General features: G+C 41.4%; 1 protein-coding gene across 3 annotated transcripts in view; it reads left to right on the top strand.

Annotated features, from left to right (window-relative positions):
• The window catches only part of GRHL2 (grainyhead like transcription factor 2), a 167,665-nt gene that overhangs the window by 86,241 nt on the left and 54,875 nt on the right, over positions 1-26,549 (top strand). For all 3 annotated transcript variants that reach the window (XM_059902277.1, XM_059902276.1, XM_059902275.1), the window contains exon 8: positions 19,074-19,168. In XM_059902277.1, the coding sequence (XP_059758260.1) occupies positions 19,074-19,168 (95 nt within the window). The remainder of the gene's footprint in view (positions 1-19,073; positions 19,169-26,549) is intronic.

Genomic DNA, 26,549 nt, shown 5'->3' with positions numbered 1-26,549 from the left:
TGCTATCTCTCAGACCGTGGGGTGGGTCTTCGCAGAGGAACATCACCACACCAGATGCTGAGGGGAATGAAGCTCGGAGTTTCTCGTCCTCCGCCGCTTTGACATTAGCTTGCTCCACAGTCTTGTTTGGCAGTTTTGTTGGGGAGCTATTGAAAAGTGTGTGTTTATACTTTTTTATACTGAGATGTAACACGCATACTTTGTATTTTGCTAATTCAGTTATTCTACTGTTGAACAGAATGGGCTTTAGTGATCCAGGAATACATAAGTGAGGCTTCATAAAAGTTGTCAGTCATCCAGGTGGATGTGTTCCGTTCACTTTTCAGTCCTCCCAGAACTCTGACGAGGAGGAGACTGGGAATAAATAAAGGCACATGGAACATTGTGATGAGGCGGTATTTCTCTTTAATGAGTTGCAGTATTTGATTTTGGAGGCTTTGGATAACCACTGAGGATTTTCAGCAGGACTGTCATGCAGTGATATCTGTATTTCAGAGAGGTAGTTCTGGGCCAGCATGGGGGTGGGATGAAGTGAGGGAGAGACGGTTATGGCTGGGAAAGGAGAGATGCAAAGTTAACCCAGGAATGCGAGATGAATTCTAGAACTGGTGGACTCTCCAGGACTGACTGGCCGTGGGAATAAAGGAGAAGATTAAAATCACAGAAAAAAACCTCAGCTTTGTTAGCGAGGCGGGTCTCCCGCCCTGAGGCAGGGGGTCCGGAGGAGCAGCGTGGCCAGGTGAGGGGGGAGTGGAGGCCGGCCGGTGCTGAGTCCAGCCAGGGGCACGGTGACTTGGAGGCACCGTGTACACGTGGAGCAGGCTGGGAGTTACCCGGGACTCATTTGCACGGTGGAGGGATCCAGTTTTGCACAATGGAAACCATTTTAAAAACATTTGAAATGAACCGCAAATCACGAAATGAACCAGACGGCATACCAAGTCTACTCAAACCGTGAATAATTCCAAAACCACTTTCCTGGGAAGGGATATTTTTCTCTTTGTTTCCTTTCAAACAGGGAAGGAAAATTATAAGACGTCCAACAACTAATATTGATTTATAAAATGAAAAATCAGAAGCTACAGCAGATATATTGAAACTCATTCAAATATAATTTCTCTACTGAACAGAACTGCTTTCTTGCTTTACAATGCAGATGTTTCAAAATAATGAACATCACAGTTTTTGCACTTTCAGAACGGGTGGTATTGGATCGTCATGTAATGAGACTTATTCCACAAGCACGTCCAAATAAGCATCATTACGTTACAGTCACATCCAATGTGACCAGTATTGACATAATTTTGTAGTTAATTGTGAAACTAACCATTTGCTCTTTATTCAATCTGTCTTTAATTTTGGTTCCCAGTAAGTAAGCTTTCCCTGTACCAGGATGTATTAGTTATATTGTTAATATTAATCCCATAGTTTTCCATGGTAATTAGCAGGCAATTATAGTACATCTTGGGTTATTAGCACGTGATTATAGGATTTTCGTGTGCCCTAACGCAAATCTATCTCTTTATTTTTAAATCGTGTTGTTAATAGCAATCTTATATTAAGATAAAGCTTTCAGGAACACTTAAGTTCCAATGAAATCAAAATATTTCTTCACGTTTAGTTCTAAATTGTTTGCTTTGAGAGTCAAAGAGAAGCCTTTCAGAAGACTTTGGAATATAGAACTTTGTTGACCACTGGGACTTATTCAGCTTGGCTCGTCTGTCCAGGCTTGGGAGCTCTCTTCTGTCTGAAATCCTACTCCACTTTCAAATAGGAATTGCGAATAAAGTTGTCACACCTTTCCTTCCTTCCTTCCTTCCTTCCTTCATTGCTTCCTCCCTTCCTCCCTCCCTCCCTCCCTCCCTCTCTCTCTCTCTTTCTTTCTTTCTTTCTTTCCTCCTTCCTCCCTTCCTCCCTTCCTTCCTTCCTTTTTGCTTTGAGCTTTCTAGAGGAGGCTGGCTTTGGATGTGCCCTACAAGTGTGCTTGCTTGCAGTTTTTATAGTCAAACCTGGGTTGGGCTACTCAGAGCTGTGCAGAACAGTGGGACGGTAGAGACTGGTGGGTTGGGCGAGGCAGCTGCTGCCTTTCAAGAGGTCAGGTAGCCAAGGAGTCAGAGTGAATCTGTGGCCCACATAGGCCTGGGAGACAAGTGTGCCCGGCCACTCTCTCCTCTTCCTCTGGGTTTCCCACTCCGCCACTGAGTTGTGTTCTGTGGAGAGCCCTCCTCCCCCAGAACTGTATAAACTTGCTCTCTCCTGCAGTCGGGAAAGTGTGGGACTTCCCTCCTTTCAAAATAACTCAAGTAAATGGAATTTTGATTTTTTGATGTTCCCTAGACTCTTTCCACACTTCTGAATAGATATGAAAAGGAAACTTGATTCAAAATAAAACACCACCTCTTGAGAGCCCTCACCTTAAAAAAAAAAGCAAAGAAACAACAAAAACCAACCAGGGCTGCCTGGAGAGAGTCAAGGCAGTGGGTCAGAGCTGAACTAGAGGAGCAGCCTTGAGCCTGCTTTCTGCACAGGAGAGAACAGGCTGGGGTATGGGGCAGGCTCTGCCCGACACGCTGCTCGCGTGGCGTCGTGCTTTGGCTGTTGCCACTGGTACAGGCAGTGTAGGGCGCCTCTGTTTTATAGAGAAGTACCATAGCCACAGCTCCTGGAAAACTTTTTTCATCTTCTACTTTGGTTATACAATATTTACGTGATAAAAATGGTAGGCTAGGGGCTTCCCTGGTGGCGCAGTGGTTGAGAATCTGCCTGCCAATGCAGGGGACACGGGTTCGAGCCCTGGTCTGGGAAGATCCCACATGCCGCAGAGCAGCTAAGCCCGTGAGCCACAACTACTGAGCCTGCGCGTCTGGAGCCTGTGCTCCGCAACAAGAGAGGCCGCGATAGTGAGAGGCCCGCGCACCGCGATGAATAGTGGCCCCCACTTGCCGCAACTAGAGAAAGCCCTCGCACAGAAACGAAGACCCAACACAGCCATAAATAAATAAATAAATAAATAATTTTTTTAAAAAATGGCAGGCTATTAATGTTATATATTTAAAAGATTACAAACGGCAAATATTTTTAAAAATTTAATCTTAGTTCAGGCGGAACGTATTAGTTTTCAATAAAAATTGAGCCACCGTGGGTTTTTATTTATTGCATGCATGTCTCTGTATGAGTCCTAGAAGCTCTTCTGTTGGGGACAGACACCTCTGGGGAGAATCATTTCCTCCTTGGCATGTGTGCCTAGGGTGATCCGGGGCGCCCCCAGCCTTCCCCCAGGGAATGGACCAGGACAGGGCCAGAGTTCAGACCGCCCACACTTACAGGCCCTGATCCTGGCAGACTCCCTTGCAAAAAACTATTGCTGGGTCCTCCTCTTTCCTTCCAATCCATGTTTCTTAAAAGAGGAGTCAATGCCTACCCCCCATCCTCAAGTACTACTCATGTCTGAATCCAGCATAACCTGTCTTTTATTAAAATTTCTTCATGCCAAATCTACAGGTATGTTTTCACCCCTCACTAGTTTTCCTAGTTACTTCCAACCTCTCCTTTATTCCTTCTCTAGGGCTCTTCTCCTTTACCTGGCTGACATCTCACCCCTAAGACCTTTTCCCCCAGCCCCACTTAGGTGAGATCTTCCTAATCTTTCAGGCATAGTCAGCTGCTTCCTCCATGAGTTTTAGTTTATGTCTAGACAATAACACTTCTGCTGTGTTTCACTTGGTTTATCAGTTTACATTCTGTCCATTCCACTAGATGCCAAGCTTCTTGAGGGGAGAGAAGATTTTTTTTTTAACTTTTGTATAACCAGCACCTGGTATAGAGCCTGGCACAGAAAAGATGCTCAACCAGTGCTGACTAGTTGATGAACAAACTTCCATGTATGGTTCTGTGTATGTAGGTAATACCATGGTAAGCAGGCATGTGTCTTGTTAACAGAGAAATCAGGGTGCGGTTGGGCTCTGTCCTCTTCCATGATGAAAGGATCAATTTTGGTGGTATTTTTCTGGATGCCAGCTAAATGTGCATTTGATACTTTAATTTCTCATATTTTAAATATTATTGTGTTATGCTGTAGACTTTTTGATGAAACTTGGTTAACAACTCCAAGACTTAATTGCTAACATAGAAATATAATACCTACACTAATAAACCAAGGGGAAATTTCTCCTTTTTAACTTAACTAGAAATTATTGTTGATTCCCTGAAGCAAACAAATAGAAAGTTGTTTTAAAGCAAACTTTCCCAAGAAAAGATAGCTAGATTTGGAAATTAAAAATTATACTTAATGTGGTCTTTCATTTGGGTTAATGTTTCTTCACTGCTTCCAGGAAGTGTGTTTGTCTGGCTCTAGGCATTATTGTTTAATAACCCTTTTCTGGAAAAGTTCTTCCCTACTGCTGGCAATCTGAAGCCCTGAGTGGTTAACCAGAAGGAATGTTACGCAGAGGATTAAAGCAGGGAATGGGTGCTTGAAGAGCATCCACCGAATGGATGCTCTGAGAATCTGTTTTAACGAAAGGTTAAAGCTGTCCCATAAAGAGATACTGGTTTAGATTATGAGCTTTCAGAATTAACATGTGCACACTTGCATGCACGCGCTCACACACACACATACACACACACAGAGATAACAAAAACCTCTTAATAGACCCACCGTGCTTAATACCATAAAATGCTTTAATTTCCTGTCTTGCATCTTTTTCTTTTTCACATTTACCGGGTACCACCACATTGTTTACCCCTACTTGGTGGGCCGTTTTCTATATCTTTACTGATGTAATAAGACCATGCGTTCATCCCAAACATGTTATCTATGCTTTTTATTTGAGTTGATGTTTTTTGCTTGGGGCCTAATTATTTTCTTTCTTTAGAGATGCATTTAATGACACCTCAGATAACCTGATAGTCTCACATTTTTTCATATTATTTGGTTGGCTTAAAAATTTAAAAAAAAAAAAAAAAAAAAACCCTGGCAATACAGTCTGATAGTTTCACGAGACTCATCTATTTACTGAGCAAAACTATAGAGCTGGTCTTTTCAGCTGTCCTCCAGCGGTGGCTGGCAGCCTCTCTCTCGCCCTGCCTTTCAGCAGGAACAAATGTATGTCTTCGTTGTCTCTGCAGTACCCGCAAGTGTGGAATTAGGCAAATCTAAAGGTTTTTTTTCCCTGTTTACAAAATCTAAAACTTGCCAAGAGAAAGTTTTTCCCAAAATTTAATTAAGCTCTTTGAGGTTGGAGAAGCCAAAATAAGGATCCAATCTTAAGAAAACTCTTTGAACTGGCTCCAGGAACACAGAGCTGCCACTAGCGTTTCTGCTCTTGAAAAGGCAAGTATTGAAAAAACCGAGAGCCGAATAAATGAGCATCTCGTCATTGTTCAGAGATGCTGTGAAGCCAGCACTGTATTATCTCCATTTCACAGACTGGGAAGCCAGCTCTTCTAAGCCAGCTTTTTCTGCTGTGCTCACACCTACAATCCCCAGATGCTGTGGTTTAGCATCACCTAGGAAAATAGAGCGGGAATTGCTTCCCTCCTTTGAAGGACACATTTACCTTCCTGAAGAAATATATTTAAGAGAATTGGAATTTCAATTTTGAAATAACATCTAAATCCTCTAATAATTGTTGGAAAATAAGTAAACACGAATAGCAACATGGGTAATTCAAATAGCAGTTAATGCAAAAATCCCTCATGTAACAAACACCTCCCAACCCTATCGTCTACATAACAAACTTCCCTTCCGTTACCTGTGGACCAATTTGGTAAGTGATTGGGCAGCCATGGGCTATCGGGGAGGTTGATAATGGAGGTTAATTTTAATGGATCTTGAGCCACTGAAGGAATTGGGTTTATAATTCCCAATTTATCGAAAGGTAATCCATCTGAGGATTTATACTTCTTGTAGTGTGTCTGTGTCCTGCACCACCAATTACCAAAAAGTTATTTCTTTTGTTTGAATCTATTCAGTCTGCAACTCAAAAGGACAATTATAGGAGCTGGAAAATTATTTCTGATATTAAGGGCTACTAGACACTAGAATGAGTCTTTGAGAGAGACTGTGGGATGTCTTATGACAGAACAGCAATTCTCAAGATTCTTGCTAATAATAAAGTATCATCATTTGAGAAAGAGTTCAATCTTCTTTTATAAATTAGAGTTGGTTTAACTGGGAAGTGTTACAGTTTCTGGAGATATCAACTGGGGTGGGGAAAGTTTGAGGACTTGTGCTAGAGGGAGGGAGCCCTGTTTGTAGGTCTGAGATGATTTGGGCTGATTGACTTCTAATCCTATGTGCCTATAACATCTTGTTCCCTGCCTCACCCTAAGACTGTTAGCATATTAAGTAATGAAATGAAGAATGGAAAACTGGAATAAAACATGTGTAGTTCATGCAGTGTACAAGAATAAATTATTTACTGAAGGACCACCCATGTCTTCATTCAGTAAATTGTCAGAATATGTCAGGCACTTTTGTGTTGTTCACAAATTTAAGAGACAAATAGTTTGAAAAGACAAAATAGGTAAATTGAAGTTAAATCTCACTAAATAACAGACTGTTGAGAAGAGTTAAATTTTAAGCCCATCCAAGTTGATTTAAATTCAGAGCTAGAAGCCATGGTGTGTGTATAGGCACATATGCATGTGTGTATATGTGTCTACACACAGACTATGACCTACTTTCAATTTGAAATCAAGTTTATGGGTCAAGATCAGCATTCTTTTTTTCCCCCTTTTCCATTATGGTGTATTACAGGATACTGAATATAGTTCCCTGTGCTATACAGTAGGACATTGTTGTTTATCCATTCTATGTATATTAGTTTGTATCTGCTAGTCCCAAACTCCCAATCCATCTCTCCCCCAATCCCCTACCCCCTTGACAACCACAAGTCTGTTCTCTATGTCTGTGAGTCTGTTTCTGTTTTGTAGATAAGTTCATTTGTGTCAAATTTTAGATTCCACATATGTACTATCATATGGTATTTGTCTTTCTCTTTCTGACTTTCTTCACTTAGTAGGATAATCTCTAGATCCATCCATGTAGCTGCAAATGGCATTATTTCATTCTTTCTTATAGCTGACTAGTATTCCAGTGTGTGTGTGTGTGTGTGTGTGTGTGTGTGTGTGTGTGTGTATTTCACATCTTCTTTATCCATTCATCTGTTTATGGACATTTAGGTTGTTTCCATGTCTTGGCTATTGTAAATAGTGATGCAATGAACATAAGGGTGCATGTATCTTTTCGAGTTATAGTTTTGTCCAGATACATGCCCAGGAGTGGGATTGGTGGATCATATGGCCCTTTTCTCCACACCCTCTCCAACATTTGTTATTTGTAGACTTTTTAATGATGGCCATTCAGACTGGTGTGAGGGGGTACCTCATTGTAGTTTGATTTGCATTTCTCTAATAATAAGCGATGTCGAGCATCTTTTCATGTACCTATTGGCCATCTGTGTATCTTCTTTGGAGAAACATCTATTTAGGTCTTCAAGACCAGCATTTAAACAATGAAGTCAAATAGAGTAAAAATACTAGCATATCTGAATGTAGTAATGGGTTACAATGTAAAATGCTTTTCTTCCTCTAAGTTTATGGTCAGTGCAATTGAAAGCTATCTCATGGGCCTATATAATTCCTTCGCAAGAAATAGAAGGGTGAGTCAAACACAAAGAAAATATTAGGTTTAGCCTACTGGGAAAATTCCAAGAAAGAGTTCATCTTAAATGATGTATGGAGAGTAAATATCAATAATATTATTAATAGCTCCAGCTTTAATAGTGCCAAAGAGTTGTTCTACGCCAGTCACATTCTATGAGTCACAACTTATGTTTTCATAATGTCAGCCCCCTTTGCTCTAGATTAGGTATGGAAAGGTGCTCGTTGGAAACGTTATATATCACAGAAAGCAAAAGGCTCTGCTTTGTATGTAGACAGAACTTCTTAGGCTTCAATCCCAGCTTGGCCCTTTCAAAACTAAGTGACTGCTGGGGAGGAGAAGTACTTGACACATTTGCCTGTTATACCAAGTAGGAATCATAAAAAAAGCTACTGATCAGAATTGCCTGAGGTTGTGTTTGTGAAGTATGTGTATTTAGCACACACTAAGCTCTCAAAAACTGGTGGCTGTTCCTACTGTTTGCTCAGGACCCAGGACCCAGTGATGGAAATACATTTAGTGCCTCTAAAAATCAGCTCAAGTGTCGACACACTTAAGGAAACCCAGGTTACCTCTGACTTGGTAAAAGTATTATAAAGGAAATCATGGACTCATTAGTGTTCTTGTGAGTCATTCAGATTTTAAGAAGCTGCTTCTTTGATTTTGAAAACAGAAAAGAAAAAAAAATCTCAGAACCTACTTGGACTAAGGTTTATTTATTTTACCTATTTCAAGTCAGAGCGAATACTCCTAGAATGACCCTCAACTGTTTCCTGAATTTGAGCTGATCCCATTTGGCCGTTGCAGACAGAGAAAAGCAGATGTTTGAGGACAGGAGGGATGGGGGAAAGTGGGGAGCAACGTTGTTTCTGTCACTGACTACAGGATTAGCAGGGTCTGTTCCCTTAGACATCGTCTCTCTTTTGTGGCTGAGGAAATACAAGTGCAGAGAGGTTCAGTAACTGTTCACTGGAGGTCTTAGGGCTTGTGAGAGGAGGATAGAAATTAAATTCAGGTCTGGGAGTCTCCCCAACCAGTGTCCTTTCTCTCTGTGCTTTGGGCACCACTCTATAAATGGACTCCTTGTAGCATCCTGACCCCAAATACATGAACTACCCCAAGTTCTTGGCTTTTCAAAATAAGCATCTTCTTAGGCTGTGGTGTATTGCACACTGAATTGGCCGTAGTGCCCTGAGCCATTTTCAGCCTTCCAGCTTCGTTATTACACTAGTTCAGGCAGAATCCACACCTTTCAAAAGAGAAGCAATTTTTACTTTAATTACAGCACTTCTTTTTATCTCCAACAATACATACAGAAAATAATTGAAAGCGGTATTTATAATTTACCAAGCACATGAAGCTTAATTAAGGTGAAGGAATTAATAGTTCCTTTGACCGCGTTCCAGAATCACACTTACACATACAATCAGTCTGAAGAAAACTCAATCTACAAAAGTCTGAATTTAAAGACCTTTTAACAGACCACTGATTACGTGCAAAAAAAATTAAAAAGATAACAAAGGATTCACCGTCCTGCTTTCCATAACAATTAAAATAGAATTGAATCCCATGATTTCAGCATAGAATATAACTTGCCAAAAACATACAGAAAGTATTGTGCATCCACGTGTGCCTAGCAGCCCTTTGCTGAAACATTGTCAAGTTGATCATCTTTGCCCCGACATCCCTTGCTTTCTCAGAAGGGCTAGTTTGTGAGCTCCATCTTCCTGGGGTCTGCAGGACACACCCCTGACTTTGCCCTCCTTTGTCAAGGCATTTGCAGTGGTCCAAAAATGTCCAGTCTCTCCACATCATCAAACTTACATTCCCCCAGCACTTCTCTACCAGTGAGTTGCCACGTAGGCTATGCTATGATTTTTCTCTGTAAGATATTACTATCTGGTGGCCATTTAGTGTTTAATTTGCAAGATAAATATAGACAGTGGTTAAAAGTATGGCCTTTGGCATTAAACAGACCTAGATTCAAATCACAGGTTGGTCTGTTACCAGCCACGTTATTTTTCACGAGCAGCTTAACTTCTCCGTAGAAGGAGGATGCTGATACCTACCTCCCAGAGCGGTGGTGAGGATTAGATGAGATAACGTCGGTGGAAGGCTTGGCACTCAGTAAGCTCTCAGTCTGTGGCAGTTACTACCGTCCCAGGAGCATTTGCATTTTCACGTCAGGAGATGACAGTGTCTGTTCCTAAAGGAAAGTGAGTTCTAGGATGGGATTCCAGGCAAGAGAATAGCAAATGTTTTGGAGCAGGTGGTACCCACATCCCACCATGTAGGTAACTGCCTGGTCCTCCTGTATGTGGTGTTGACGTCCGCCCAAGAGGGGAGACCTTTGAGGAAGAAGAACAGTCTGTCTCATGGACGTCGTGGGTAGTTGATGTAGGACATCAAGGCATACCTAGTGCTTTCTAAGACTACATCAAGGCATACCTAGTGCTTTCTAAGACTATATGTGGGATAAATCAAATGCACACAAAGGATTCAGTCATTTCAATTTGCCATGGATCCATGCTACCCAGGATGGTCTCCAGAACAGCAGCAACAGCCCTGCCTGGGCGCTGATTAGAAAGGCAGATTCTTTGCCGCATCCCAGACCTGCTGAATCAAAATCTCTGGGAGTGGGCTCAGACATCTGCATTTTACCAAAGTCCTCCAGTGATTCTGATGCACCCCAGCATTTGATTATCACTTTTATAGAACATCCACACAAGCCTATAAACTACGAGAATCCAGAAACTATCAATCAGTCTACGTCTTTGGAGGTCGTCCTAACAGGCCCTAGAGAATCTCTATGGCTGTGCATTCCCATATGCCTCACTCTGACATGCCAAGGACACACCCAGCCTGAGAACAGACCTGGAAAGTTTGACTCTATCACCAGCAACATGACATTAACAGTGAGATCAACTTCACTCTTATTTCATTAGATGGACTCTCATTTCTTCTTCCCAGGGATTCGTTGTTTCTGATGGTTTGAGCTGGTTGTGTACTTTAGGGTTATTCCTTTGTGTGAATGACTAAGATTCATAAGAACTACCTTCGTGACTCAGATTCAGTTGACATACATTTTTTAGAAACTTGTTTTAGCCAATTGTAGTTTTGTCCCATCATGTCACTTTTTGGAAACATCTAAGCCATATTTCTATTTATATCCCCATGCTCGCCAAGTAGATGCTAGTATTCAATAGATATTTACCAACCAGTGTACAAAACATGTAGTTTTTGTGTTGCCTCATCATTTTTTTAAAGAAATAAGAGTCCATTCGAAATGTAATATGGAGCGTTTTATTGGGCTTCACTTTATGGTGCTTCACAGATACTGCTTTTTAAAAATTTGGATGTTTGAGGCAACCCTGCATGGAGCAAGTCTATTGGCCCCATTTTCCCAACAGCATTTTCTCACTGCACGTCTCTGTGTCTAATTTTGGTAATTTTCTCAATATTTCCAACTTTTTTATTATTACTGAATTTGTTTTGGTAATCTGTGATTAGTGATCTTTGATGTTATTATTGTAATTGTTTTGGGACACCACAAACCACACCTATACAAGACGACAAACTTAATTGATAAATGTATGTGTTCTGACTGCTCCACCGACAGGCCATTCCCCCATTTCTCTCCGTCTCCTCGGGCCTCGCTGTTCCCTGAGACACAATATTGAAATTAGGCCAATTAATAACCCTACAGTGACCTCTAGGTGTTCAAGTGAAAGGACAAGTCTCACATCTCTCACTTTAAATCAAAAACTAGGCATGATTAAGCTCAGTGAGGAAAGCATGCCAAAAGCCAAGACAGGCCAGCAGCTAGGCCTCTTGCTCCAAACAGTTAGCCAAGTTGTGAATGCAAAGGAAAAGTTCTTGAAGGAAATTAAAAGTGCTACTCCAGTGAACACACTTATGATAAGAAAGCAAAAAGTCTTATTGCTGACATGGAGAAAGTTTTACTGGTCTGGATAGAAGATCAAACCAGCCACAAGATTCCCATAAACCAAAGCCTAATCCAGAGCAAGGTCCTAACTCTCTTCCACTCTGTGAAGGCTGAGAGAGGTGAGAAAGCTAGAGAATAAGAGTTTGAAGCTAGCCGAGCTTGGTGTATGAGGTTTAAGGAAAGATGCCATCTCCGTAACATAAAAGTACAAGGTGAAGCAGCAAGTGCTGATGTAGAAGCTGCAGCAAGTTACTCAAAAGATCTAGCTAAGATAATTAATAAAGGTGACTACACTTAACAAGAGATTTTCAGTGTAGACGAAACAGCCTTATATCGGAAGAAGAGGCCACCTAGGACTTGCATAGCTAGAGAGGAGAAGTCAATGCCTGGCTTCAAAGCTTCAAAGGACAGGCTGACTCTCTTGTTAGGGGCTAATACAGCTGGTGACTTGCAGTTGAAGCCAATGCTCATCTACCATTCTGAAAATCCTAGGTTTCTTAAGAAATATGCTAAATCTACTCTGACTGTGCTCTATAAGTGGAACAACAAAGCCTGGATGACAGCACATGTGTTTACTGAATATTTTAAGCCCACTGCTGAGACCTACTGCTCAGAAAGAAACATTCCTTTCAAAATATTACTATTGCCCATTGACAATGCACCTGGTCACCCAAGAGCTCTGATGGAGAGGTACTATAAGATTGCTGTTGTTTTCATGCCTGCTAACACACATCCATTCTGCAGCCCATGGACCAAAGAGTAATTTCAACTTTCAAGTTTTATTATTTAAGAAATACATTTTGTAAGGCTATAGCCGCCATAGATGGTGATTCTTTTGATGGATCTGGGCAAGGTAAATTGAAAACCTTCTGGAAAGGATTCACCATTCTAGATACCATTAAGAACGTTTGTGGCTCATAGAAAGAGGTCAAAATAGCAACATTAACAGGAGTTTGGAAGAAGTTGATTCCAACCTTCATAGACAACTTTGAGGGGTTCAAGATTCAGTGGAGGAAGTAACTGCAGATGTGATAGAAATAACAACAGAACTAGAGTTAGCAACTCAGTCTGAAGATGTGACTGAATTGCTGCAATCTGATGATAAAACTTTCATGTATGCGGAGTTGCTTCTTATGGTTGAGCAAAGAAAAAACCTTAGTTGATAAAGCAGCGGCAGGGTTTGAGAGGTTTGACTCCAATTTTGGAAGAAGTTCTGTTGTAAGTAAAATGCTATCAAACAGCATTGCATGCTACAGAGAAATCATTCTTGAAAAGAAGAGTCAATCAATTCAGCAAACTTCACTGTTGTCGTATTTTAAGAAATTCCCACAGCCACCCCAGCCTTCAGTAACCACCACCCTGATCAGTCAGCAGCCACCAGCATCCAGGCAAGACCCTCCACCTGCAAAAAGATTATGACTCACTGAAGGCCCAGATGATGGTTAGCATTTTTGGCAATAAAATATTTTTAAATTAAGGTTTGTACATTGTTTTTTTAGACATAATGCTATTGCACACTTAATAGACTACAATACAGAGTAAACGTAACTCTTATATGCACTAGGAAACCAAAAAATTTGTGTGACTCACTTTATTTCAATATTGGCTTTATTGGGGTGGTCTGGAATGAAACCCACAATATATCGGTGGCATGCCTGTATGTTCACAATTAAATGCTTTAAAATCCTTTTAAAGTAGGGTGATTACTTTTTAGCTACAGTGGCTCTCATACAAGAATAAGCCATACACTCAAATCACATGACTTCCAATCATAGGAGGGAATCTCAGATGCAGGGGTTGATGGTAACTCTCAAAAATTGTATGTTCATATTCTAAGTCGCAGAACCTGTAAATATGACCTTATTTGGGAGAAAGGTCTTTGCAGATGTAATAAGTTAAGCATCTCAAGATGAGATCATCCTGGTTTAGGGTGGGCCCTAAACCCAATGACAAGTCCTTAGAAGAGAAGAAAAAGGGGGAAGAAACACAGAGACACACAAGAGTACATCATGTGCAGGCAGAGGCAGAGATTAGAGTGATATGTCTGCAAGTCCAGGGATGTCAAGCATTGCCAGCCCCCAGCAGAAGCTAGGAGAGGCATGGAACCTCCAAAAGGAGCCAGTACTGCCAACACCTTGATTTGGAACATCTGGCTCCAGAACTATGAGAGAATAAATTTATGTGGTTTTAAACTTCCAAGTTTGTAGTATTTGTTATGGCAGCTCTAGGAAACTAAGCTCATTACACCAGCTCATTACAATACCTTTTTTTTTCTTTTGGCTGCATTGAGTCTTCGTTGCTGCGCACAGGCTTTCTTTAGTTGTGGTGAGTGGGGGCTGCTCTTCGTTGAGGTGCACGGGCTTCTCATTGCGGTGGCTTCTCGTTGTGGAGCACTGGCTCTAGGCACGTGGGCTTCAGTAGTTGCAGCATGCGAGCTCAGTAGTTGCAGCATGCAGACCCTAAAGCACATGGGCTTCAGTAGTTGTGGCGCGTGGGCTCAGTAGTTGCAGCGCACGGGCTCTAGGGTGCGCGGGCTTCAGTAGTTGTTGTGCTTGAGCTCAGTAGTTGTGGCTCATGGGCTCTAGAGCGCAGGCTCAGTAGTTGTGGCACATGGGCTTAGTTGCTGTGCAGCATGTGGGATCTTCCCGGACCAGGGCTCAAACCCGTGTCCCCTGCGTTGGCAGGTGGATTCTTAACACTGCGCCACCGGGGAAGTCCTACAATACCTTTTACTGGTTGCAGCTATCAACCTTTACAAAATTTGGGTTTGAGAAACTTTCTTGAGGAAATAAATTCAGGAAGAATTAACAACAGGTTGCGGAGGTCTTATTCCTACACCAAGGGTCGTGAACCCTTAAGCAAACAACAGTCATCAAAGGACATTAAGACAGTTTTCAGAAACAGGAGACACATCTATTAGCATTTTGTTTATTAGACTAAAATGCATGTGGACAAAGCAATATCAATGTGTGTAAGTCGTGTACAAAACTTTGACAGTCACCACATGATAGCAGAGCTGTTTTACCATCTATAGGTGAGTGGCTTAGAGACTAAAAACAAAGGGGTAGAGAAGACCAGATATGTCTTTTATAAGGTTAAAGAAGAGTGTATGACATTAGTCTCTTAGTTATATTTTTTGTTTAGACTGCTCATAGATCCATTATTCATTCATTTACTCAACAAACTTATGGAATGCATCTTATCTGGATAATGTTAAACACTGAGAAAGTAGCAGTATTTAAGTTAAGTTCCTTGCCTTTACATAGCAGGTATAGCTAATGGGAAATGGCAGTGTTAGATAAATAAACAAATAAATAAAACATTGATATGTAGTATGAAGGAAATAAGCAAGGTAATGTAGCCACCCAATAAAAAGTAGCCTCGCCAGTCTTGTTTTTTTGTTTTTGGCATAAAAAGCATATTAAACATAATATGTTTTTCATTTATTTATTTGTCTACTTATTTGTATTCTGTCTCCTTCTGAACTGTAAGTGCCTTTAGATCAGGGACCTAGTCTTGTTTTCTGCTGTTTCTTAAGCGTGAGGACGCCGCCCGGTATATAGGGAACACACAGTAAATATTTGTTCAATACATTTGTTGATTGAGTAAGTGAACATGAAAGAGAGAAACTGACAGAGACCCTGTGCAAGACCCAGAAAGCATTTATTTGTGTTTGTATTGCATTTGTTTTTAAAATTCTTTACTTTTCTAAGCTAACACATTTTTTTAGGGGAGGAATTTTTCAGGTAGAGAAGGTGTGGAAAAATAAAAACTTAAAAAGATCTAGGTTAAGTGTTTGACCAAGCCATTTTGATTTCTCTTTATTGCTAGATATGGCATTTGCTTTTTAAATTTATGATTGATTTATGATTTTAAAAATGCTTATTAAAAATTGCAAAACAAAATTGTAAGACTATCTTTTAAAACAAATAGCTATGAAGAATCAGGGAACTCAGTTTCTTTAAGTTCAGTGATCTATTTTCTTTTCAAAATTTTAAGAAACTGGCTGGCCTGCTGAAAGCACAGGTTTGTATTTAAAATCATCTGAAATATAGTCATAAAGCCTTTTTTTAAACTTGTAGGATATAAAATCGTTTCCCTTTGCTTTCTGTTTTATCGCTTAGCTTTAAATATTTACTTTAAATCAATAAGAAAATTTGAATTCCCTAAGAGAAAAATGAGCAAAAGACAGAACAATAAACTGTTACAATAAATGAATACATTTTAAAAACAAAGAGAAAGAAGATAAAGAAACACAAAGAGCCAGAAAGCAAATAGAAGACTGTTCTATTCTTTAGCAATCAAGGAATTGCAAATCAAATAATGTTAGCATGCTTTGCATACCAACTTGGAAAGAGACAGTTTGAGGAAACAGGAAGTCACACACTGTTACTGTGAATATAAACTGTTTTAACCTTTCCAGGAGCAATTTGACAAGGTGAATTAGAAGCCTTAAAAATATATTTGCCTTTGACCTATTAATTTCACTTCTGAGAATATATGTTAATGAAATAATGAAGTATATATGACTATTTTGCCATAAAGATAATTAGATGAAGCGCTATTTAAGGTAGCAAAGTATTATACATCATTTAAGGGACCAATAGGGGCAAAATAAAGTTATAGCATTTTATTTTAATCCAATATAATAGTATTTGGACATTAAAACTATTTTCCACAATTTTATTTAGTGACATGGAAAGATGCTGAAGATGTATTAAAGGGAAAAGAAGCAAATTAAAAAATAATTGTTACAATATTGTGTAAAAATATTTACATATTTTGGAGAAAGGGAGACAGAGACTGAGATAGGAAAAATGAAGTCTACACAGATGTGTTTGTAGTGGGTGAGTAGATTGTGCCTGCTTTTAAATATTTTTCTTATTTGTTCATGGTATACGACTTTCCTATGGTGAACACACAAGCTTCTATGTTAAAGTGTGTGTGCTTTATTTAAAATGTAAAGATCTATAGTTTTGCTTTAAAGTTTCCCTGAGGAAACCAATAAAATTATAGACAAAGAGCATGAATAGGCAGTTTGTATAAGGAGACACCTTGTTGGCTATCCTGGATGTGAAGAGATGCTTGAACTCATAGGTGATAGAAGAAATGCAACTATAATATCATTAAGATACCACTTTGTACCCACTGGATTGGCCACAAAAGTAGAAATTTGGTGAGAAAGAGGGGAAATAGAATTCTGGTCAGAGTATAGATTGACATGACCCATTATAGGAAGTGAGTCTGAGGGTCATTCTGGAGAGCACATCTCAGTAGGTTTTTCTGAAGTTAACCAGCAATCCAGGTCCCAGTAATAAGGAGTTATTTGAAAAACACAAAATCAAACTGACTTTGTTTTATTATGGATTATTATGAACTTATTATTATTATTATTTTATTTATTATTATTATTGGCCATGCCTCGCCGCTTACGGGATCTTGGTTCCTCAACCAGGGATCCACCGGGGCCCCAGCAGTGAAAGTGCTGAGTCCTAACCACTGGACCACCAGGGAATTCCCCCAAACTTATTGATATTATTATTATTATGGACTTTGTTTTATTATTATTTGTGTTATGGATAGAAAAATCAAATAGGAGTCCTACTTCTCCCAACCTAATTCACACAAACAAAATGAGTTGTATTAGTAAGAGAAGGTAATTAAAATCTTGGTTAAGGATCACATGAATTTAGATTTTGTGATAAATGAGGAGGAAATGATCTAAAAATGATCAGATATGTGAATTTTAGGAAAGCAGACTTCAAAATTTTACAGCATTAACATAGAGAACTTGCTGAAGCCTCAAGAAGCCACCAGCCCTGGAGTGATAAGGACCACTTAGAACACAGGATGAGGAAATGACCATTTGGCCAGAAACATGTCAAATTTTGTAGACAATGAACACTTTATACTGGAAGTCAATCATAATAACTCATCCTAACTCAGAGAGAAACATATTCAAGAAGATTTTATAAACAAAAAGACCTCCAATATCATTAGTATTGAGGCTTCCTGTGGCCCCCATTGTGGGGCTGTAGTGTGATGACACAGAGGAGTGTGCAGGGTCTAATTGCAAAGCATATGATAGGTCATGGTGCAAGTTTTAGCCTTAAAAACATTATTAAAAGCACATGATTAGAGTTTTCATTTTAGATAAATAATTATGGAAGTTTAGAAAAAAAGAACATATGTGATTAGGTGATCAAGTTGTGAGTGAACCAGACCTCAAAGAAAAGCAGATGGGCCTTACCGTCATGCCAGCCAAGCAGGACATGGCCAATGTTTACTTAGTACACAAGGGATGGAGTGAAGGTAGGATGTCATATCCAAGGGGGCCAAGAGTAGGGGAAAAATCCAGATGGTAAGCATAAGCTAAAAACCTCAGGAAGTAGTGAGGATTAAGACTAGGAACGTCGTGTCTAGACCTGAAGACCAACTAAGGCAGTGACAGTGGAGACAGAGGAATATCACAGTGTTGTCTGTGGTACCAGAGAGCTGGAGACCACTGAAGGGTCCATCTCTGGGGAGAGGGGATAAGTAAATTGTAGTTGATGGTCACCACTGAATTCTATGCAGCCACAGCTAGGATTAGGCATACAACCAGCAATGTGGATACGTCTGAAAAGGTCCGTAGCGAGGGTTGCCAGATAAAATACAGGGTGCCCAGTTAAATTTGAATTTCTGTTAAACAACAAATACTTTTTTAGAGTATGATCCAAATATTTGCTAAATCTGGCAACCCTAGTCACAGTACGGCACAATTTGTGGAAATGAAAACTATGTACACAGGCAAATCAACCCAACTTACTTCATAAGGATACAGAGCAAACATGTTGATAGCTATTGTGTTTGGGGGTGGGGGATAGAGAGAAGAAAAAGGAATAAATAAATATTACATAAATAAAGAAATAAGAGAGGGCCTTGAGGGGACAGGTGGTGGTAATGAGCTGAGTACGACTGACTCAATTCTCTGTACCTAAATCCAAAAAGAAGTAAAAAATAAGTTTTTCTGCACTCTTGGATTTCTTCACTGAAGCCCTGGAGACACTGCCCGGCTGATAAAGAGAATATTCTGTCCTATGAAATGATCCCTATGGAATACTCTGGCACTGCCGGCAAAATTAAGTGGCAGAAAAGTGAGTAGGAGAGGGACTAGGTAGGTGACAAGGCACTCAGGAGGAAGAAATTTATAAACCGAGTTAAAAATGAAACTAATGAACAAATCAGTTAGGAACATTGCTTCACCTAGGTTTACTCTTTTAATAGAGGAACACGCTTACATTCTTATAGAGTAAATATTAGTAAAAGATTATCAGCAAGCACAAATCCTTAACTGTTGCCATGGAGACAGACAGAGGAATAGTCAAAGCTGCAATTTCCCCATTGGAAAAATGATAATTCAATACATGTCACCCAGTAACGCTGATTCTTTTAATACCTTTTTCTTTTTTCATGTCACAGCTGATTATAAGGAGAGCTTTAATACGATTGGCAACATTGAAGAGATTGCATATAATGCTGTTTCCTTCACCTGGGACGTGAATGAAGAAGCTAAGGTGAGTGAAAAAGTAGCACTGATTCATTGGTCGTACCTTTTAAATACCGTGTCCTTTCTCTGCAGAGGATTCTTTTACAAAAGCCTCTGAGTAGGGAAAGATCTGTTAACTTGAGCCAGAAAAAAGGGAAATGAACCTATGATCTTTCTCTTGAAGTCACACACGTTCAATTACGTGCAGCTAAATTGCCTTTTGTGGAGCAAGGAGAAAGGGGGTGTACCTATTCCTCTGTGGCCTCCCGCTGAACGGGCCAGGCCCCTTGTCCCTCCCAAATCCTCCAGGCCCCCAAGCTCCATTTTAGCACTTGGGGCTAACAGGACTGGGCCAGAAAAGTCTTTTCTACCTGCACTGCAGTTTCCCCAAACACCTCTCCAACTGCTGCCTTCTTCAGAGGCAGGAAGGTGCTCAGAGCTACTGTCTGCACAGGTAAGCAGCTGGGCAAGCCTCCCGACCCCCGGCCCCTTTGAGGCTTAATCTGGTCGAGGGAGGGTGCAGGAAGCAGGGCTGCAGGTCTCTGAACTTGACTCCCTGAGGAAGAGCCACCACCGTGACCTTGAGCCATTTCTTTCCTGTTAACCTCAAGCTTAAGCTTTTCTGATTTCTGTCTGGGGCCAGCACGGTTAAGAAGGGCAACAGTAAAATCTCTGGCCAGGTGCGTCCTGAGGATAGGTGTCCACCGTTGCATGGATTCGGGTAAAAAAGTAAGACTTGACGATACTCTGATTTGCTTTCCAGCCATGAGTCCCTGAGTTTATGAAAACTGAACTTTGCTGCTATGCCCACTCTTCTTCCTGTGTTCTGTACCTTCTGATTCTCGATCCTTATTTTGCACCAAAGGGAAGGTTCCAGATGAACCCTAAGCTTGTTTTCTGCTTCAGTTATGTACCATCTAAGAGGGCGTTAGAAGACTTTGTCTTCGAATTAATGAAAAGGTCAATGTAAACAACTGCTTTCAATGCTCCATTGTCTGCAAGCAGGGGAAGGCCAGGTGAGAAAGGAAACTGGATGGGAGTTTGTGGGCATGACTTAGAGAAGAAGATGAATTGCTCAGTGTCTCATTTCACTCAGGTATAAAACAAAGTAAATGAAATTGGCTTTAGGCCCAAGAAAGTTGACCTAAATGGGCAAGCAGAAACAGAGTTCCAGAGTAGCTGGGAGAATGTTCCAGTGGGTCAGTGCATCTGAGGGAAGGCAGGAGGCCTTGTGATGTGATGGGCACAGAAGTGCAGGAAAAGCTTCTCCTTGAGGCCCCACTCCACCTCTGTTTAAAGTTCCTCACCCAAGCCCCAGCCTTTCTCCTCGTGCCCCCTTCTCTTCTCCCAGAGGCTAGATTACTGGGCTGGGTAAGGAAAAGGCAGTGTGTGCAATGATATCAGGGCCCAGGGTTGGAATCCTGGCAAGTCAGCTGACCTCTCTGGGCCTCAGTTCGCTCATGTAAAGCAGAACAAAACAAAACAAAACAAACTTTTCCGATTGTCCCTGCTGTACCAAGCATGTGCTGGGAGTACGATGTGTGAAAATCCAGTCTCTGAGGGGGAGGTAAGGGAATCGTTAGCTGCACGGCAGTGTGTGTGAGGAGTGAGAGGCAGGCCCAAGCAGAGCCATCCATTGGGAAGACAATGGGATCCTATCCTTGCAAGTGCCTTGTCAAGGTAAAGCAAGCTGTAAAAGTGTGCTGTAACTGCAGCCCTAAATTTCCTTATCATGCAATCTGATAACAAGTGCTAGAAGGTGAATGTGTTAACTGTTACCAGTCAATAACGACCTTTTAAAGAAAATGTCTAAACCTGAAGGGACATCTTGAATGATGGCGGCTCTATGGTCAACCAGTGAGGTAGTTAATTTGGGGCTGAGTTGACTTTTCTTTCATTTCCCATAGGTAAGGCTCACTTTTCTTGTTGAAATATGTATGTTTGTGCATGTGTATTGTTCCAGGCTGACACATTTAAGGTCACATATGCTTTGACACATGGCAGTGCTTGCTTGTTGTAGCAAAACTTGTTTCTTTAATACCTATTTTCAGTAACTGTTATTTGGTAGTTGTAATTGTGTGCAGTTTGGGTTAATCGATGAGTAATAAAAATATCTCCAAATACTTCTGCCAAACTACTGGAAGAGCTTTTAAAGAAAAACCATAAAAGTTAAATCCATTTCATTAGGTAGGCTGAGAAGATTTTTTTTTTTTCAACCTGCAGGATGTAAGGTTTTTCTGTAAAATATCATTGATTTTATAATAAGCAGGCTGCAAAAAAAACCCAAAATTACATGATTGGGAAAAAGGTTTTCAACAAAGCAAGGCATAAAATCCTCTCACAGTGGAATTGTTTGTGATTTTCATACTGTGGACTTATTCTCGGGAGCAGTTGCACTTGACTTCGAGTTCCTCTTGGTAACATCCACACAGAAATCTGTTGTAGGCTTTAGGATTGTGACATTCATTCAGTGTCACATGTTGTTTTTAGTTCATGTGTCCAGAGGACACAAATTTGTGACCCGCAGCCTGCATATGTTCCACAGAACGTATATGTACGTGTGCATCATGCATTTATGTGCTTATATTCCAAGTTTTAAAATATTTTGCCCACATTTAATAATTAGGAGATTCAAGAAACAAACAAACAAAACAAAAACCTAAGTTTCCAGACTCTTTTGGATAATTAGAGATTCTGGCAACATGAGCCCGAGTGTCTGCAAGGCCATGAGTAGCTCTTGTGAGGTACCAGCTGTTCTCTTCAATGCTTTCTCTAGCCTTCTCCATCGTGGAACTTTCCTTGCCTGGTCCTCGTGGACATTTGAAGTTTCACGCCCCAATCACACCCCCTCAGACAACTGAATATGCCGTTTACATCTTTACTGGCTCTCGGTGTCGGGGAAAGTAGTGACACAAGGGAGGTTGACGCCGTGTGGCTGAGAGGAATGGGTCAGTCAGGAACCCCACCAACCTCCCCGGGTTCCTTTGGCAACGGGCCACACACAGGCTGACTTGTGTCGGTGCCGCTACAGAGAGCTGCTGAGCCTTTCTTTGTTTGAAAGAAAGGTAGTAAATCTTGATCTTTGAGGATGTTTTCTAAAAAATCAGAAATCAGTTGGGTCCAAATGTGAGTGGGTACCAACAAGTTGGATAATATCACTTCAGGGGTAAAAATAATATATAGTTTTTGGCACAAGACCAGCTTTGGAGTGGGTAATATCCCGAGAGACACCACGAATCTACTTTGAGCCACGGCAGTATCATTTGAGAGATCTGTGTGTCTTCCCAAGATAGCTTCTATTTGGATATTTGGTTTGGGTGCATTTATTAAAAAAATAAAACAGTCCCGTATTTGTTAGTCTTCCCACATATGCATCATAAGGCCTGATGACAAAATTTATGGATTTTTCCAGAACACTACTCTTTTCTTTTGCTGCTGACCTATATTCTGTTCTTACCTCTTGTTTAGCAGGAACAGAAGAAAGGAAAGAACGTGAAACTCTAATCATTTAGTTTAATTTAATTACAGGAAAAGTTTGGCCAGGGAAGGTGTTAACAGAACCTAGGGGCAGGACAGGAATAAAGACGCAGACGTAGAGAATGGACTTGAGGACATGGGGAGGGGGAAGGGGAAGCTGGGACGAAGTGAGAGAGTGGCATATGTACATATGTATATGTATATGTATATGTACATATGGACATATGTATACTACCAAATGTAAAATAGATAGCTAGTGGGAAGCAGCCGCATAGCACAGGGAGATCAGCTCGGTGCTTTGTGACCACCTAGAGGGATGGGATAGGGAGGGTGGGAGGGAGACGCAAGAGGGAGGAGACATGAGGATATACGTATATGAATAGCTGATTCACTTTGTTATACGGCAGAAACTAACACACCATTGTAAAGCAATTATATTCCAATAAAGGTGTTAAAAAAAAAAAATGAGGTTGCGGGATTAACTGCAGATTGCCAGTCTCAAGGGCAGCACGGTTCTGGCAGAACTACTGCAGACTTCTTCCTCCCAGAACCGGTTTTGCTGGTTGTGCTACAGCGTCTCTGCACAATGACGCCCGCAGCAGAAAGAGTCTCCGGCAGGACATTCGTTTCCCCTCAGGGTCTGTGCAGTCTGGAAGCTCCTGTAACGTGAACCGGGGTCCCTGGGCCCCTGGGAATGACTCAGGTGGCATCCAGGCGGGTGAGGTTCTCAGCATCCACGCTGGTGGGAGCTTGGAGGTTGATGAGGTTGGGGCACAGCGTGATAGAGAAAACAAAGCGCTGGAATGGGGCTCAGGCACCCAGGTACCCTCTGGGTGCGGGAATAGCCAGCTTTGTGCCTTCCCCCTTCTGAGCCTCAGTTTCTCAGCTGGAGAATGGCAGGAAGCGGAACAGGGAGGGGCTGACAAAGTATTAAGGTCCCATCCGTATGAGTCTAGTGGGAGCCCCACAGGGCTGCATTCTTTCACATGACTCCCACTTACAAGGTCATTTCGATTCCTCTTTCTCCCCTCAGCCAAACGCAGGTACCCACAGAGTAGATTTGTTGGTCACTAATCCCCGAGATGAGAAGTTCCCAGGCAAGCCCCTATTGAATTATTGAAGGGTGGTGAGCTCAGATTCCTGGCACCGAGCGCCGGTGATGACATCACCCCCAGAGCGGGGGCACACAAACCCTAATTATACGCTCCCCTTTCTCCCCGATTTCTAAGGAGATTCTTGAAACCAGGCCCCTTATTTGTGCCCAGAGCCTTTTTCTCCGTTCACAGTGATTTCAAGATTAAACCAACCTCGACGTGCTACAAAGGCCTCTCTCATGTGACCACAGAGAATTACTTGAGCGTTAAGATATTACTTAGTGCTCTGAGGAACGAGTTTCTTTTTCGTGTCTTTTCACTGGAACACCATACCAATTTCCCCCTGTTTCTATGCCTCACCCTTCTCGTGGTTTATAAACTACCTGAGATGAAGGAGGCCTATTTCCATGAACCCTCTGCTGTTAAGCCTTTCGGAATGATCTTGAGTCAGTGAAATGTTCCTCTTCCCTCACTACCAGCACTGCTAAATAATCAAGCAAACAAGTAAATCCACTCCTAGCCCATTCCCCTGTCTCTATGATTTAAAAAGAAAATGTATTATAATTCAGTAATATGGAGCTCTGTCTGCCCTGTGTTACTCTAGCCCAGCACCTCTGCTTGCGGAAGCAGAGTGACTGCGCTCTGGAGGGAGGCCTAACCCCCACCCCCCACCCCCCGCCACCCCACTCTCTCTCTCTTGAGTTGCAGGAGGGGCTTTGAGAGAGGAGCTGTCAGGCCCTCTGCTTTGCAAGATCAGGTGGGAAACGTTCTTCCTGCGTTTTGGTATTTGGGAGGAACTTTCAGACCGGAAGTTGTTACAGTTTTAGAGAGAGTCAAGGACACAGATAAGGCATATTTTCATCCCTGTTAACAGATTTTTGTGGTGAAACTGGGGGTGGGCAGGGCTGAAAACTGGTTGGGGTGAGGCGGGAAGTAGAGAGGTTGAGAGACATCATGGATCATTTCCCTGTGCATCTCAGATTCTGATTCCACTAAATATCAACTTTCTTCATAGCAGGCTCTGCAAGATTGGGCAAGTGGAAAAGGTGGACTTTGAACCATGTCCCTCTGAGTCCAGAGTCCGTGTTCTTAAACCATCCCAACAGAGGGATATCTGTCATTTTTTTTTAGACCAAAAAATGCTATGATTTTTCCTTCTCAAAGAAATTTATAGGGTACAACCTAGAAAGAAAGAAATCAAATGAATCTCATTTCCTTGAGCAAAGCAATTCTATCAAGTCACCCTGCTTTTGCCACCCATCTCCCCCATCCCCACCAACAAAGATGGGCTCACTGACCCAACACTGCCAGCACACAGGTCTCTTCCTGTCCATGTCTTTGGTTGCCCTGGTACATTACTGGTTGATGTCATACATATTATTGACCAGAATGTATACGGGAGTGAGGACTGTTTGGATTCCTTGCCCTCTTCAACTGAGTGTGTGTGTATGTGTGTGTATTAGCCTAACATTAGTGATCTCATTTGCCTAATTATGACCTCGCTCTGGGTTAATTGAAGATCAGTGCATGCTTTCTAATAGTGCAGCTCTGAGACATAGCAGTGTTTTCTTCTCCATACCTTACACATTTATTCTCCATTTTTCCCCACTTCTCTCTAGCTCCTTTCCCTGGTATCCTGAATTTCATTTTCACACTCATTTACATTATTTCTGTACACTTTTCCTTTATGTTTTGGTTTTTTCCTGTAATGAACAGTGAAGACTGTTCCTTACTCTTTTCTGCAATACCATGTAGGAAGCACAGCATGAAAAAATTCGAAGCAAGGATGACGATTATTATTCGAGAAAATGAAGGTTGCAGAAGGCACACAATGGCTCCCTGCTTTACGTTTGCAACTTAAGAAATACAGTAAATGAAAAGCCACATTTACCAAGCTGGTAAATTGGAAGTAAATATTTACACATAAGCAATATTTATTTATTTTTAAAATTTATTTATTTTATTTATTTATTTTTGGCTAACTTGGGTCTTGGTTGCTGCACGCGGGCTTTCTCTAGTTGAGGCGAGCGGGGGCTACTCTTCGTTGTGGTGCACGGGCTTCTCATTGGGATGGCTTCTCCTGTTGCACAGCACAGGCTCTAGGCACACAGGCTTCAGTAGTTGTGGCACGCAGGCTCAGTAGCTGTGGCACATGGGCCCAGCTGCTCCGGAGCATGTGGGATCCTCCCGGACCAGGGCTTGAACCCGTGTCCCCTGCATTAGCAGGCGAATTCTCAACCAGTGAGCCATTAGGGAAGCCCTGCAATATTTATTTTATAGATAGATTCCTCTCACTTTGGGTCCCTTTGGATGCTATAAATGAATTGCATTTACAAAAGAGATTTTCATGTAATTTTTTTTTTATTGAAGTATAGTTGATTTACAGTGTTTTGTTAGTTTCTGGTGTACAGCGCAGTGATTCAGTTTCCATGTAATTTTTTAAATTGAGAGAAAATGCCAGATGAGAAGATGCATGTTGATATTCCCTCTAGGCCCTATTTCCCTTAATATTTTTGCCTTATTTCTTGCCTTTGTGTCTGATTTTGCACTAATACCAAGGAGATGTCATTTGAGAACTGAGACCCAGTCTGAGGGGTGGAAACATGGATGTGCTGAGAGAAATCAGCTGGCTGAGCAGAAAAACAAAAGTGAAAGCTGAGAGTAAAAAGTTCTCTTCCAGATTTGCAATTCTATCCTTAAGGAAGAAAATGAAGTTGATTGAATGCCCCAGCACTGCCCTGCAGCTGCCCTGGACATAAGGGCATTTGATGGGGCCCGTGTCATGAATTGCTTCATATTGTGAGACATAAATAAAGCTCTCGGATCGGGTGACTTACT

This window comes from Balaenoptera ricei, chromosome 17 (genome assembly GCF_028023285.1).
Source record: "Balaenoptera ricei isolate mBalRic1 chromosome 17, mBalRic1.hap2, whole genome shotgun sequence".
NCBI lineage: Eukaryota > Metazoa > Chordata > Mammalia > Artiodactyla > Balaenopteridae > Balaenoptera > Balaenoptera ricei.
This window is presented reverse-complemented; position numbering and strand designations above follow the sequence as displayed.